The 15,678-nt window shown below is 33.7% G+C and overlaps 1 protein-coding gene across 1 annotated transcript; it reads left to right on the top strand.

Annotated features, from left to right (window-relative positions):
* Positions 1–10,906: 10,906 nt before the first annotated feature.
* On the top strand, positions 10,907–12,218 carry LOC105954931 (cysteine-rich receptor-like protein kinase 44). Its single transcript, XM_012978616.2, has 3 exons — positions 10,907–11,110; positions 11,283–11,415; positions 11,854–12,218. The coding sequence occupies exons 1-3, from the start codon at positions 10,962–10,964 to the stop codon at positions 12,145–12,147; spliced, it is 576 nt and encodes a 191-aa protein (XP_012834070.2). The 5' UTR covers positions 10,907–10,961; the 3' UTR covers positions 12,148–12,218.
* The last annotated feature ends 3,460 nt before the right edge of the window (positions 12,219–15,678 follow it).

Here is a 15,678-nt window from a genome sequence, read left to right as displayed (position 1 = left end):
ACAATTTAAACTATTGTCAATTGTCATGGAGATTTGTAGGTGAATTGCATTTTGCACCCTTAAATTTTGGAATTAGCAAATTGCACCATCAATTGTATATTTCATGGCAAAATGCACTCATACAAGTTACAACTGTTTGTTTGTGAGAGTTTAACGAAAAGATAAATATATCATGATACTTTAATATTTAAAATATTCAGTATTTTTAGAAAAAAAGTTAAAAGACTTTAATTTAGGACAAACAAAAAATTCTTTGTACGAATAATGTTAGAATAACATAAAATGTGAGTTTAAAATGTAACTGGCAATTAATTAATTATTCAGGTTTAAAAAATTAGAATAAACCACGTAAATTATGTGACATAAATACTAATGTTAATAACATGCATGTTATTTGGAGCATAAATTACAGCTTATTGAATTATTTTTAGGAAACTAGCATTGTATAAAACCAAAAGGGCAAATTACCAAAACCCCCTGAGGTAAGCCTAAATAACGAAAATCCCCCCACGTTCTCGTAATTACGAAAACCCCCCTGAGGTATGCAGACATCTTACAAATCGCTCCAACGGTGTTAAACTCGATAGAATCTTTTTGATTCTCCCGAATATTCCTCCGATAATACCAATTTTGCCCTTGTACACGAAATTACCCTTAGGGGGGTAATTGTAAGCATTTTATTTAATGAGGGGGGTCATAAATATATATTCTTCATGAAATATATAAGTGTCAACAAAATACTTATTTTTCTTAAATTAAACCCAAATATAATCAATCATTATGAATGTACAATGTATTTTTATTGGATTAAAAAAATCAATGGATGAGATTTCAAAATTTAATTATTTTTATATATAAAATTAAATATTTTACAATTCGAGAAATACAACCATGCATCATTCAAGCTAAAAGCATAAATCCGTATGAATACTCCTCTGGATAAATAAAATCAATTGAAATATATAAATAAAAAGAATAAAAAAAATTATAATATCAAATTATCAATACAAATTACAAAGTAATAAATAAATTTATAAAAGCAATAAATCATCAAGTGAAAGGGATGTCAGGGGGGATTTTCGTTATTTAGGCTTACCTCAGGGGGGTTTTGGTAATTTGCCCTTTATTTTTTACATATTTAACAGAAGGATATAAAAGACATTTCACGTTTTCGGTTAAAAAAATTCGGTCAACCGTTGGTCAAGGGGGGTTTTCGTAATTACGAGAACGTGAGGGGGATTTTCGTTATTTAGGCTTACCTTAGGGGGGTTTTGGTAATTTGCCCAAACAAAAATTATGAAGTTCATATATAAATTCGAGTTTGACACGAAAAACTAACAAAAATAAATAATCATTTATTCCTGTGTGTTTCATTTATAATATAATGAAATGATAATTTAAAAACATAAAGTAAAAAAAAAAAATGTTTAAATGCTAAAAGAGAGGTGTTGGGTGTATTTTGCCGTTAGATATGCAATTTGAGGGTGTAATTTGACAAACTCAAAAGTTAATGGTGAAAAGTGTCAATCCATGTTATTTTCAGGGTGCAAAACACAATTCACACCAGAATTAACACAAAATATAGATTCAACTACAAACAGTAGTAATGAGTCTTTAATTTATATTAAAAATAAGATGAGAAAATGAAATTGTGTATGAGTCTGTGTGTCTTTTTGTCATTGTAGTGGAGACTACTTGGTCAGAAATAGCTTTCAAAATTATTGATACATCACTCCACAGTCAAAGTCAACGACATTTCTTGGTCAATTTTTTTTAATCTTAAATACAACAAAAAGCTTCAAGTCTGATTGGTTAACTGATTTTAGGAGCTGTAAAGAAAATAAAATAAAATCTGATTTTAGGAAAAATTACAGTTTCCACCCCTCAAGTTTGCATTAATTCCACATTTGACCGTATATGGTCTCAAAAAGTACATTTTGTCCCTCATGTTTCAATAATTAATTTTTTTTGGTCATTTGCGTCAATTTACCGTTAGTCTGTCACTTAAGATAATAACGGACACATGCTTGATTCCATTAGGTACTAGCGAAAAATTGACGAAAATGACAGTTGACGAAAATGACAGATCAAAAGAATTGAATTTTCAAACATGAGAGACTAAATCTATTTAATTTTGTGAACAATATTGATGACAAAATGTGAAATCCAGATAACTTGCGACGAAAATGTATTTTTCCCTTTATTTGATTTTTATGTTCGAGGGGGAATTCAAATTTGCTCTATGCTCGTTCGGGTTGAAGTGGGCATATATATGGGTTCGAACTCGTCGCGTCACGAGTCGGGCCATTAGGTCACTGTTCAATTAGGACATGTGCCCGTCTCGTCTAGAAGACGCTCCACGAGTTCAAAACTGCTATTTTTGTTTAAATTTTTTCATTTAAATTGTTAAAATTCAATGTTAAAATCGATTTGAAAATTTTGAATTTAAAGCCAAATTGATTATGTGGTAAGGAATCAAAATTCACGTAGTTCTCTTGCCTTTACTTACATTTTTAGTCGATATGTTTGTTATATCTTTTGATTACATGTGTAAAAGGCGAAGGAAAATGAAAGTGTAGAATTGTTGAAATCACAAAATATGCTTTGTTTCTAAGAAAAATACTAATGAAAATCCATGTGAAAGGACGATGTTTGACCGCGACATCCGATTTTCCTCTCGCTTTTCCTCGTTCTTTTCAGGAAACAGTTTTTCCATTTGCCGTATTCTAATTTTTCTCCCAACTTTTCCTCTACATTATTTTCCATGAACCAAACAGAACACTAACAAAGAATCTCAAATCGAGTATCAAATAGTTTCGTTTGATTTTCAGCTTAGAGATGATGGCCTCGGTGATTACCAACATGTGAAGCACTATTCCTTAATAGGTCAACTTCGTGTCTTATGTGTACTTTATTCGGAAAAAAGAAAAAATTGAAACAAATAATATAGAATGAAAGAATCAACAACGACCTTAATTAATCATAAAAATAAATACGAAAACAATGCCGAATCATCCATTACATTCTTCCCTAACTTCCTTCGATTTTTTCCCTTCAGCTCTTTACAACAAAATCCAAATACCAATATGAATATGTTTCTTCTTTCAATTGCACCAACATTTCTATTTTTCATCCTCACATACATAGACCGTAATACTAATATTCCAACAGACTTCACAGCCTACAGAAATGCCACTGCAATTACTGCTATACTTTCTATAATCTCTCTGCTAACTATCGTTCCTCGTAAGCTGGATCAATTTTTCGAAGCTGGCAATGGCAATACTTATAAGGACGAAAACAAGTCGTCGGTGAATAAGCAGCCATCGCGACTTGGGCTGTGGGACGCATTTTCGTACAAATTTTGTCCATCCAAGAAGAATGCATCCTTATTATCAGGTCTAAAAAAAACATTGATCTCCTATATATATATATTGTTCGTAAATATATTATTGGGGATATAATTTTGGAAAAATACAGTTTTCATCGCTCAAGAGTTTGCACCGATTCAACATATCTACCATGTTCACAAAATATATATTTGGTCCCTCATGTTTCAAAAATTCAATATTTTTAGTCATTTACTCTTTTCCATCAAGTTTTCGTTAGTGTTAACATAGTCAAACGTGTCCGTCGCTGCCTTAACTGACACACCAAAAGGAATATTGACGGAAATGGCTAGAAGTGTTAAATTATTGAAACATGAGGGACTAAATGTGTATTTTAGTAAACATAGGGGACCAAAGTGAAATCAGTGCAAACTAGAAGAATGAAAACTGTAATTTTTCCATATAATTTCTGTTACTTTCTCTCATCAAAGTAAATGTTGTGATGAAAAAGTGCAGAAATCCGGGAAGAATATTGTGCAACAAATGTAAAAGTAACCGAGTTTGATTGGGATACAATTGTCGCTGGCACAGATAACTTCTCCGATTCAAATGTAATTGGACGAGGTGAATCGGGCACCACCACCATTTATAATTGTTAGAATTTATTTCGTGCAGATATAAATTATTTGTGTCAGATTCAGTTTTTCGTTACTGTTGCGTGAAGTGTTGCAACAGTTCGTGAAGCAGTTCGTAAAAACAGAAATAAACGAGACACAAATTTTAATGTGGTTCGGATACAATTGTACCCTACATCCACGGGGACCTGCAAATAAAATTTACTAATTTTTAGTTTTACGAATACAGTAGTAGGACTTAATCAAAATACAAAGACTCCCTCTTTGTTGACGCCGTTCTTGTATACTACACTGAATTATAAATCTTCAATTTGCAGCACGTCCCTTGCTCTGCACGGTTGAACTCCCTTCAACGCTGAATCCCTCAGTCGGCGGATCGATCTCCTCCCGAGATCTGTTTAAGCCCCTCTCCCGAAGAACCGATCTTCTTTTTATATAGACGAAGCAAACTTGTGATACTCGTTGAATCTTGGTGTCTTCACCACAAAGCCGTATCACGATGGAGCAATAAAAACGAGAGGAAAAAATATATTTTCTCTGAATTCTTCTCTCGATTAAGATCAAAAGGTCTGGAGCAGCAACGTAAGAGCAGAAAATAATTTTTCTCTCAAAATAAAAGGGACGGCCTCCAAAGACGTTGATGCTCCTCCTTTTATACTTCCTTTTGAATAGTAGAGCCCTGTGCAAATGTATAGCCCATTAGGTTATTTTTATTCTCACGTAAGGAAGAAGAGTTGTGAAACAAATGAAAGTCTTTTGTCAAGAAAGTTCCTTGTTAATCAAAACACTTAGGCAATTTAATAAATTAATGACAAAATAAGAGTTTAAACGAACTAAGGAAACTTCCCTAGTTTTTATACACGGTTTTCACACACGTGCTGAAAAACCGAAATTAGAATCCTCTCGGATTCTAACAATCTCCCCCTTTGTCATCTATTTATTATAATCAAGTCCTCCCCCTTAGTCAAATACCTGAAAATAAAACAATTAGATGATAGACGGAAACAATAAAACTAAGGATCATCATCAACTCTTTCAACAACAAGAGTGGCATCAACTGCTGCAATAGTAAGTGCCACAGTTTCAGCAACTGTTCCCACAGTAGTGGCTTCGGCAGGTGGTTCACAACAAAGTTAACTCCCCCTGCATGTGTATCTCCCCTGTGCATGATCCTTAGGCAGCTCCTCTTGCAAATGCATTCATTCTTCCCCTTTGCTTACTTGGCTTGGTAGACATGGAGATCGGTGGAACGCGACGTGGTAAATCATCCACGTGATAAGAGACTCAGCAAATAACGTCGGCATTATAGCTCCTCCTTTTATATTCTTGTGAAGACCTAAACCAATTAATGACAATAAACATCTCCATAGAATTTCACTTGGTGTTGTGGACTTAGAATCCCACGAGATTCTAACACTCTCCCCCTTTGGCATTGATTGGTCAGAATATTTACTCCCCCTAACTATATGATACATGCATGAACAAGGGTTAGCAAATTCAGAATAACATCTGCACATATAAACTGTTGCAACAGTTTATCAAACAGTTCAGCAGATAGTGTACAGTTGTTCAATTAAGCAAAGAACAATAAAAAATATGCAGTAGCAGAATCAACTTCCCTTTACAATGAATTCCTCCTTATTTGTCATGTATTTCTGCACTATTCCAACAACTGTATGATGCATTGTCTCAACTGTTGTCTGAACTCCCCCTGCATTCCTGTACTGTTCCAGCAGCTGTCTGATGCACTGTCGCAACAGTTGTCGGAACTCTTCCTGTGTTCATGCCATCGCTGACTGTTCTTTTCTCCCCATTTCTGGGCAATCACCATGCATAGATAACTCAACATGGGCTAATGATCTTGATGATTCGAGCAAGCTGTTCAAACACTTAACAAAAAGATCAAACGTAGAGAGAATTTTGAAAGTAAGTAAGCAGAATCACCATACACGACGAGCACACAAAATCACAAACTCACAAACTCAATACCACACGATAATTGCAATGCGAAAATCAAAGGATAGTGATATCAAATCCAACATTAAATAACAAAGGCTACAGACTTTGCCAAACTTCATACGAAACGTGGAAATGTGAGGAGTAAGCTCAATAGATCCGGCTGCAAAAAAAAATTAAATTTAACCGGCACATAAACAAAAATCCCGTCTCTCTCTCTCTTTTTTTTTTTTTTTTTTTTTTTTTTTTAAATAATGCCTAATGCAAGACGAGAAGTAAACATGACAAAATAAACATGAGTGAAGAGACATATGTGAATAGGATACTGCATGGACAAACAAAACATATGGGATTTATCTTCACATTCACGATAAGCGCAATCCCCAAAAATCCGACTGCCAATGCAACCAACAAACTTAATAATCCCAAGTCAAACACAAAGATGCTCTTATTAGGTAGCGTACACACACGTCTAATGGTAGCTTTTTCTCATGAAAAACATAGCAAATAAAAGGAACGAGATTATGGTGGTCGTGCAATGTGTAGTCCCCTGGGCTTTCTAATTGAGCTTTGTAGTAAGTGTTCGGTCAGGTGGTTTACTGGCTCGACTCAACTAGGCTTCGAACTATTCACTGACCATATATATATAATTTATATTGGCCGTGCAATGTGTAGTCCCCTGGGCTTTCTAATTGAGTCTTGTAGCGAGCTTTCGGCCACGTGATTTACTGGCTCGACTCAAAAAGGCTTCGAACTATTCACTGACCAAATGGTTGTAGATATATATATTAGTAATAGTAGTTCAAGAGTAGCTTTCACTCATTAAAAGAGGCAGCTTTTCCCAATAAAAACATCCAACCATGACAAGACTATTCAGAGAAATAAATAAGTTGGAGCCTTTTAAGTACTCATTTTGGGAATTGGTGAAGTTCTACCCCCACAAAATTTAGAAGTACACGAAGTATCAAACTCACATTAGTCTCAATCATATGCAGTATGCTTAATGCAGGTCCTATATGAGATGCAAAAACATATGAAGTGTCCTACCACTAAAAGTTGCAAGTCTGGACACACAGACTGTTGCAACAGTTCATGCAACTGCATCAGATTAAACAACATAAATTCCCAGCGATTTTCGCAAGGAATCAAATCTCTGTGCATCAAGGGTTTTTGCAAAAGCATCAGTTAATTCATTCTCTGTTGCAGCATAATCAATTGAGACAACCCCCTTTTCGACCAAGCCCCTTATGAAAAGATGACAAATATCAGTAAGCTTAGTTCTCGAATGCTGAATTGGATTCATAAACTTATTTTTCGCATACAAATTATCACAATTCAGATTACCAAGTTTTTTATTCCCCAAACTAGCTTTGTCACCAGAACTGTTGGAACAGTTAGTACAATCATCACATGAGTTTAAAGAAGTAATGGCAGATAAACAATTAAGATCAGACTTCTTTACCCAGATTTTTTGTTGAGTTTTATTCACTAAATCAACCTTTATCTTGGGTTTTTGAGACGACACAAAAGTGTGATCAATTTTAGCGGAAAGTGGTGAGCGGGTCATTATTCTTTTAACCATTTTCAAGTACTTAAAACACCTGGGTCGTATATGACCAGGAACATGGCAAAAATGACAGGTAGGAGCAAAAACTTTTCTTTGAAATGGCTGTGTTGGTGCAACTGTCGCAACAGTCTGTGAAACAGTGGATTGCTTAACAAAATTGATTTTTCTTTTAGGATTTTCTTTCTGTTTCGATGCACCAGTAGATAGCTGGTTACCCCCTATACCTATACGACAGTAGTTCGGCTGATTTTTCTTCAAAATTTCATTCAAAGTTACTCTACCAGTATTAAACTTAGAAATAACATCTTGGGTTTGAGCAAATTTAACCTGCAAGCTATCTATTTCTCTACTAGAAGAAATAACATTTTGTTCAAGAGTAGAAATTCTTACCTTCAACACTTTATTTTCCTCTATGAGAACATGCTTATCATTTTCAAGGCGCTTATTTACCTCAGATACTTCAAGCCACTTCCGGTACATTTTTTCATATACATCTTTCACCTCTTCGAGGGTTGGCTCTTCATCATCACTACTGCTCTCAGATTCACCTGCAAAATTAAATGATGAAGTCAGACTATTGTCCTTATTTAAAGATAATTCATCATACCTGAAATCTGTCGGACAGACTGTTGCAACAGTTCCCTCGGTTCTGCTCATCAAAGTAGTACCACTGAATGCCATAAAGTTAGTGGTTTGATCTCCTTTGTTGTTCTCATCCTCATCACTGTCCTCTTTATCACTCCAAATAGTGGTGAGTGACATCTTGTTTTTCTTCAAAGTGCTCGCACACTCGGCCTGAATATGTCCAAAACCCCCACACTCTCGACATTGCTTTCTCCTAGACTTTGCATCACCAAAATAACCATTATTAGAAAACTTTTTAAATTTGTTAGGGTTAACAGACTTACCTGATTGAGATGAATTTTCTCTATTTTCAATTTTTTGACGCAGGCTTTCGAGGTTATTTGACATAATTGCTAAGGATTCTTCAACATCAATGTCACACTCATGAAATGTTTGGCCTTGTGAGATGCCATGGGAAGCTTCAGCTTGGAATGCCACATTCTTCACCTTTTTCTTTTCTCGAATATTTGCTCTAAAATTCATTTCTTGGGTTTGCAGTTTACCCATGAGTTCATCTAGCTTTAGCGTATTGATATCTCTCACTTCTTCGATTGCTGCAACTCTGTAAGCGAATCTTTCTGGTAATGAACGTAGTGCCTTTCTTACCAACTTTGTTTCCGAGTATTGTTCACCTAGTGCATACGATTCATTTGAAATATCACATAGCTTAGCGTGGAAATCAGCAATCGTCTCGTCCTCCTCCATATGAAGACTCTCAAATCTCGTGGCTAGCATCTGCAACTTAGATGTTTTAACAGTTGATGTGCCTTCATACGTCACTTGTAGGATCTCCCATGCCCTTTTTGCTGATTCACACGATGCTATCAGTTTGAACTGATTGTCACCAACGCCACTGAAAATTGAGTTTATCGCCCTCGAGTTGTAATTGGCAAGTAATATCTCTTCATTAGTCCATGCTTCTTCTGGTTTTACCGTTTGTATACCATCCGTTCCTTTAGCCATGGGCGGGGTCCAACCAGTCACAATAGCACGCCAAGCTCGTTCATCAACTGACTTGATGAACATCTTCATCTTCGATTTCCAGTAAGAGTAATTTGATCCATCCAAGAGAGGTGGTCGTACTGTAGAAGCTCCTTCACGATGAAACATATCTGCATAAAACAAATTAAAAAATTAAATCCCAAAATCTCACTAAGTGTATCTAGTGACAGGCTCTTGATGCCAATTGTTAGAATTTATTTCGTGCAGATATAAATTATTTGTGTCAGATTCAGTTTTTCGTTACTGTTGCGTGAAGTGTTGCAACAGTTCGTGAAGCAGTTCGTAAAAACAGAAATAAACGAGACACAAATTTTAATGTGGTTCGGATACAATTGTACCCTACATCCACGGGGACCTGCAAATAAAATTTACTAATTTTTAGTTTTACGAATACAGTAGTAGGACTTAATCAAAATACAAAGACTCCCTCTTTGTTGACGCCGTTCTTGTATACTACACTGAATTATAAATCTTCAATTTGCAGCACGTCCCTTGCTCTGCACGGTTGAACTCCCTTCAACGCTGAATCCCTCAGTCGGCGGATCGATCTCCTCCCGAGATCTGTTTAAGCCCCTCTCCCGAAGAACCGATCTTCTTTTTATATAGACGAAGCAAACTTGTGATACTCGTTGAATCTTGGTGTCTTCACCACAAAGCCGTATCACGATGGAGCAATAAAAACGAGAGGAAAAAATATATTTTCTCTGAATTCTTCTCTCGATTAAGATCAAAAGGTCTGGAGCAGCAACGTAAGAGCAGAAAATAATTTTTCTCTCAAAATAAAAGGGACGGCCTCCAAAGACGTTGATGCTCCTCCTTTTATACTTCCTTTTGAATAGTAGAGCCCTGTGCAAATGTATAGCCCATTAGGTTATTTTTATTCTCACGTAAGGAAGAAGAGTTGTGAAACAAATGAAAGTCTTTTGTCAAGAAAGTTCCTTGTTAATCAAAACACTTAGGCAATTTAATAAATTAATGACAAAATAAGAGTTTAAACGAACTAAGGAAACTTCCCTAGTTTTTATACACGGTTTTCACACACGTGCTGAAAAACCGAAATTAGAATCCTCTCGGATTCTAACAATAAGGTCTATCATTTTTGTCTAATTGTTCACCTCTAGCCACACACAGGACATAGGATTCTATGATCATGGAAATAATTACAGTTTTTATCAGCATTTGAGATCACACACTTTTAGGGTTTATTGCAATTAGTCCCTATATTATATTGAATTGCTAAAAAATACCCCATGTTATTGTATTGCCAACCCCCCCCCCCCCCCCCCCCCCCTTCATTTTTTTTACCACACAACCCCTAAACAGGGATGTTAATTGATAGAAAAAGTTAAACCATAATGCCAATAAAATAACATGAGATAATTTTTTAAAAGTTCAATATAACGCAAGGATACCAATTGCAATAAACTCCAAAATTTTTGTATCGCTAATGATGTCGATTTTTATCTCTCTATATATAGGTTGTGTTCCCTCCTAGTGAAGAATTAGTTGCAGTTAAAAGGTTTTCACCATCTTCGGGACTAGTCGGGCTCGATGAATTCTTGAATGAACTTCTTTTGCTTCCTAATCTTGAGCACCCAAACATCATTAAATTGCTCGGTTATTGCATTCACAAACAAGAAAAGTTGCTTGTGTATGAGTTGATGCCGGTCACAAGCAATCTAGATTCTTTGTTATATGGTTCGTGCTTCACCAACTCAAGTTTCATTATAATAATCTTGATTAACACTTGATAATCAACTATATGTATGTATACTTTTATTTCTAGGCATATGTAAAGATCGGCTGACGTTGTACCTATGTTTATGGTCGCTACGATTCAAAATCATAATGGGGATTGCTCAAGGACTTTGTTATCTTCATGAAGATTCGGGACTCAGAGTGGTCCATGGAGATCTCAAATTAAGCAATATTTTGCTCGACTTAAAGATGAACGCTAAAATATCTGAATTTGCATTGGCTAGGTCTATGACAACCGAGTAAGTGTTGCATTGTGTGTTGTCTTGTTCGATGCATATATTTCCTTATTCCCACCTTTTGTCTCTCAACTAAGAGTTAATTGCATTAGCTACGCTGGTGAAATTGTGAGCAAAATTGCTAAAAAGGTCACTTCGATGTAACTAATTATTTTGGTTATTTGTGTGCACGCAGTGGTAATATGAGTACTTCAGAATCCTATGTGCAGATGAAATCAGATGTACACAGATTTGGAGTCATAGTCCTGGCGATGGTGAGTGGCAGGAGACTAACAGCGGATTTGGATATCACGTCCCTTGTTGACAATGTAAGTGTACCAATAAATTTCTTGTCTGAGAATTTAACAAATAAGAAAAAAATGAACAAACTTTATTGAATCAAGATAAATATCGTGAATTACAATCTCTAATTTAATCATCTGATTCTTCTGGTCTTAAGAACAAATATAAATTTCACATTGAAAACAGATTCGGATTAGTGACTTGATCTTCTCCGAATTTGATTTGTAACTTCAATAACGTTATTTCAAGGGTCTTGCATGCGACTTTAGTCTTGAATCAAACGTTGTAATTTGACCAAATTTGACTTCTTGAGTCTTTTATGATTTGACAATTCAATCTTCGATCTTAAAGGACTAAATCTCTAAGTAGACCAACATAAATGACCAATATTACAATTTTCCCAACTTACACGAACATATGATTGATTTTGATATTGATGGGACTAATGTATAGAGGTTTTCCAGACATGGGACTTGTGGTATAAAGGGTTAGAATTAGCGGTGGTGGACAAATCCATTATCGGGACACGTGGTGTGGATGACGAAGAGCGGAGATGCATTCGAGTTGGTCTCTTATGCACCCTAAAGAATCCAGATGACAGACCACCGATGAGTTTAGTGCTCAAAATTTTGGAAGAGAAATTAGTGTCTCCTCAAACAGATGACGATGACCTATCAAGTAGCAGTTCCGATAACGAAAATGATACCGAGGGTAATGCAGTTACAATGGAACTTGATGTTGATGTGGCAATATTGTAAACATAATCAATGTAATATATTTGATCGTTCTACTTGCAATGCAAACATCAATTAAGTTTGTTACTATTGGAGTTAGGGGTGTAAATTGGACGGTTTAGATCGGAATTAACCCTTTGGGTAAAAAAAATTATATTTTTTCGTAAGTGAAAAACTAGTTCCAATTCCGTTCCAAAAAATCGAACAAAAAAAATCGGAAATAGGAATTTCCGAAATTGGAACGAATAAATTTGTTCTGAAATTGGAAATTTTGGATCGGAATCAGTGGAATTCGGAATTTCCAATTTTTGTTCACCTTAAATATAAGGGTAAATGACAAATAGGCCAATGACAAGAGCACTTAATTAAAAGAGAGACATCCAACTTTTTTGTCTTTCAAATAAATCCAGCTCATTCAAACTTATTTGCAAATAAGGAAAATCCTTTTATATATACCAAAAGGCAAAATGAGTTTTTTAGTCCTGTAAGTTTGCTAGTTGAGAGTTTTAGTCCACCATGTTTCAAAATCAGAATTTTAGTCATGTAAGTTACAAAAGTTGAGAATTTGGTCCTATGACCTGCTATAACAGGTAATGTGATGGTTGGTTGAATGAGTTGACATTTAAAATATAAAAGTAAATAGATTAAAATTAAATTAGGTGATGTGGCTAATGAGTTGGACAATTTTGGAGGGAAATAAAATATACCATCAAATTATTTTTTTTTATTTGATGAATGAAATAAGCATTTTCGTATTAACTATTTTTTAATTAATATTTCATAGTTTTCAATTGATAAAAATAGTAATTAACTATATTTTATTACTCGTTATGGATATTTATTACTCTTGGTTTGATAATGTATTTTACGTTTGGAGGCTTTAGAGTACTTTTTTGGTACATTTAATTTAATAGAGTTTTGAATATATTTTATTATTTTTTTGGTTAATTCGTAAATGTGTATTTGATTTTTTATACTAATTATGATTGTGCATGTTATTTAACTTTACAACAAGGTTTAACAAAAGATGTTTTTTCCGATTATATGTTGAATTTGATTGTTGGTGCAATTTCATTGTAACCACTAAATATAGATTTGTAAAAAAATAAAATATTTAGATAAATATAAATTTAATTACTATTTTTATCAAATAAAAACTAAAAAATATTAATTAAACATTAGCTAGTCTTATTTCCTTCATAAAAATATAGTTGTAGATTTTATTCAATGAGTTTATTGTGGTTCTTTATTGCATATAAAACAAAAAAAATTAAATATATAAATTAATAATTAATATGTTAAAATTTCGTCATTATTTGGGTGAATTTGACATCGAGGATTAATTTTTTCTCCAAAAACATCCAACTCATTAGCCACATCACCTAATTTATTTTTAATCTATTTATTTTTATATTTTAAATGTCAATTCATTCAACCAACAATCACATTACCTGTTATAGCAGGTCATATGACCAAAATTCTCAACTTTTGAAAAATACATGACTAAAATTCTGAATTTAAAACATGGTGGACTAAAATTCTCAACTAGCAAACTTACAGGACTAAAAAACTAATTTTTCCTATACCAAAATTACCCCCAATTCATTGAAATTCAATTCAACTCCAATTTCATGATTTACACCACAATTTAGCCCAATTTCATCAATTAACCAATTTTAACCCTAATTTCAATTTTGACCCGCCACCACAGGAGATTGTCGGTCTCCTGCATTGACTTTTTTTTTTTTTTTTTGAAAACTTTTGTTTTCCGGTAGGTCAACTGCCGTTGACAGCCGGGTCTCCGGCGTTGACTTTTTTTTTTTCTTTTTTTTCTTTTTTTTTTCATATAATTTTGTTTTTTCTTAAAAAAATTATTTTAATTAATATTACTGTCTTGGCTGCTAAATTACTGTCTCCAGCAGTTATTTAACTGTCGGAGACATCAATTTAACAGTTAATTGACTTTTTTTTTCTTCAAAAATATTTTTCATTAATATTACTGTATTCGTTGCTAAATTACTGTCTCCAGCAGTTATTTAACTGTCGAAGACAGTAATTTAACTGTTAATTGACTTTTTTTTTTTTTAATATTTTAATTAATATTACTGTATTCGTTGCTAAATTACTGTCTCCAGCAGTTATTTAACAGTCGGAGACAGTAACTGAACTGTTAATTGACTTTTTTATTCTTAAAAAAATATTTTTAATTAATATCACTGTATTCGTTGCTAAATTACTGTCTCCAGCAGTTATTTAACTGTCGGATACAGTAATTTAACTGTTAATTGACTTTTTTTTTCGAATTTTTTTTTCTTAAAAAATTTATTTTAACTAATATTACTACCTTGCCTACTACATTACTGTCTTCAACAGTAATTTAAGTGTCTTAGACAATAATATTACTGTTCGGGAAAATAATATTCATAATATTAGTGTCTCAAACAGTAACATTACTGTCTGAGACAGTAATTTAGTAGCCAAGACAGTAATATTAATTAAAATATTTTTTCTAAGAGAAAAAAAATCAACGCCGGAATTTGTCCGGAAAAAGAAATTTCAGAAAAAAATTATTTTATAAAAAGAAAATATTTTGGGGGTTAATGTGATATATTTGTTTAAATCCGGGGTCAATGTGTAATATTAATAAAGTTAGAGCATGATGGATGGAATTGATAAGAATTATATTATGGAGGGTATTTTAGACTAAAGTCATGGGGATGAGTTTTATTGAGATACTATTTTTGTTGAGCACCAATGTGCATTTAAGTCCCATATGATGGGTCTTTTTGTCATTCGCCCTAAATATAAAATAGATAATATTATTGGTATTTCAATTGATATATTCGGAAAAAAAAAATCGGAACTTTAATCTGATCGGAAATCGAAATCTTATATATATTCCAATTCCGATCCAAAATATTTCGGAAAAATCGGAATTTCGAATTTCGAAATTTGTATTGAAAAATATTGTTCCAAAATCGAAAATTTTCGAATCAAAATCGGCGAAAATTGAAAATTTCGCTCCAATTTCCACCCAAAAAAACACAAAAAGTGGAATTAAAAGCTTAATTCCACTTTGCACCATCAAAATGCATCATTTTGGCACTTTGCACCCCCAAAAATAATTTATGGCACTTTGTACCTTGAGAACACATTTAATCGTTCAAAATGCACTCCATTCTATTTTCTGGTCATATTTTCCGGCGTTGACTAATTTTTTGATTGTCAACAGGGATACAATAGCACTTTGCACCCCAAAGAAAAAGTCGATGAAGAGACAAAAGTACCCCTGTTGACAATCATAAAATTAGTCAAACACCGAAAAATATGGTCGGAAAATAGAGCGAGATGCATTTTGAACGATTAAATGTATTTTGAGGGTGCCAAGTGTCATAGATTACTTTTAGGGTGCAAAGTACCAAAATGATGCATCTCAAGGGTGGAAAGTGGAATTAAGCCTGTAATTAAATATGAGATATTGGGCTATATTATAATGTGTATTTGTTTGATTAAAATAGCTTACTTTTATTTTGAATAGTAATTTAATTTAAAAAA

The sequence above is a fragment of the Erythranthe guttata genome, chromosome 8 (genome assembly GCF_056151865.1).
Source record: "Erythranthe guttata isolate IM_541 chromosome 8, IM_541, whole genome shotgun sequence".
Taxonomy (NCBI): domain Eukaryota; kingdom Viridiplantae; phylum Streptophyta; class Magnoliopsida; order Lamiales; family Phrymaceae; genus Erythranthe; species Erythranthe guttata.
Note: the sequence above shows the minus strand (reverse complement) of the source record. Positions and strands in the feature narration are given on the sequence as shown.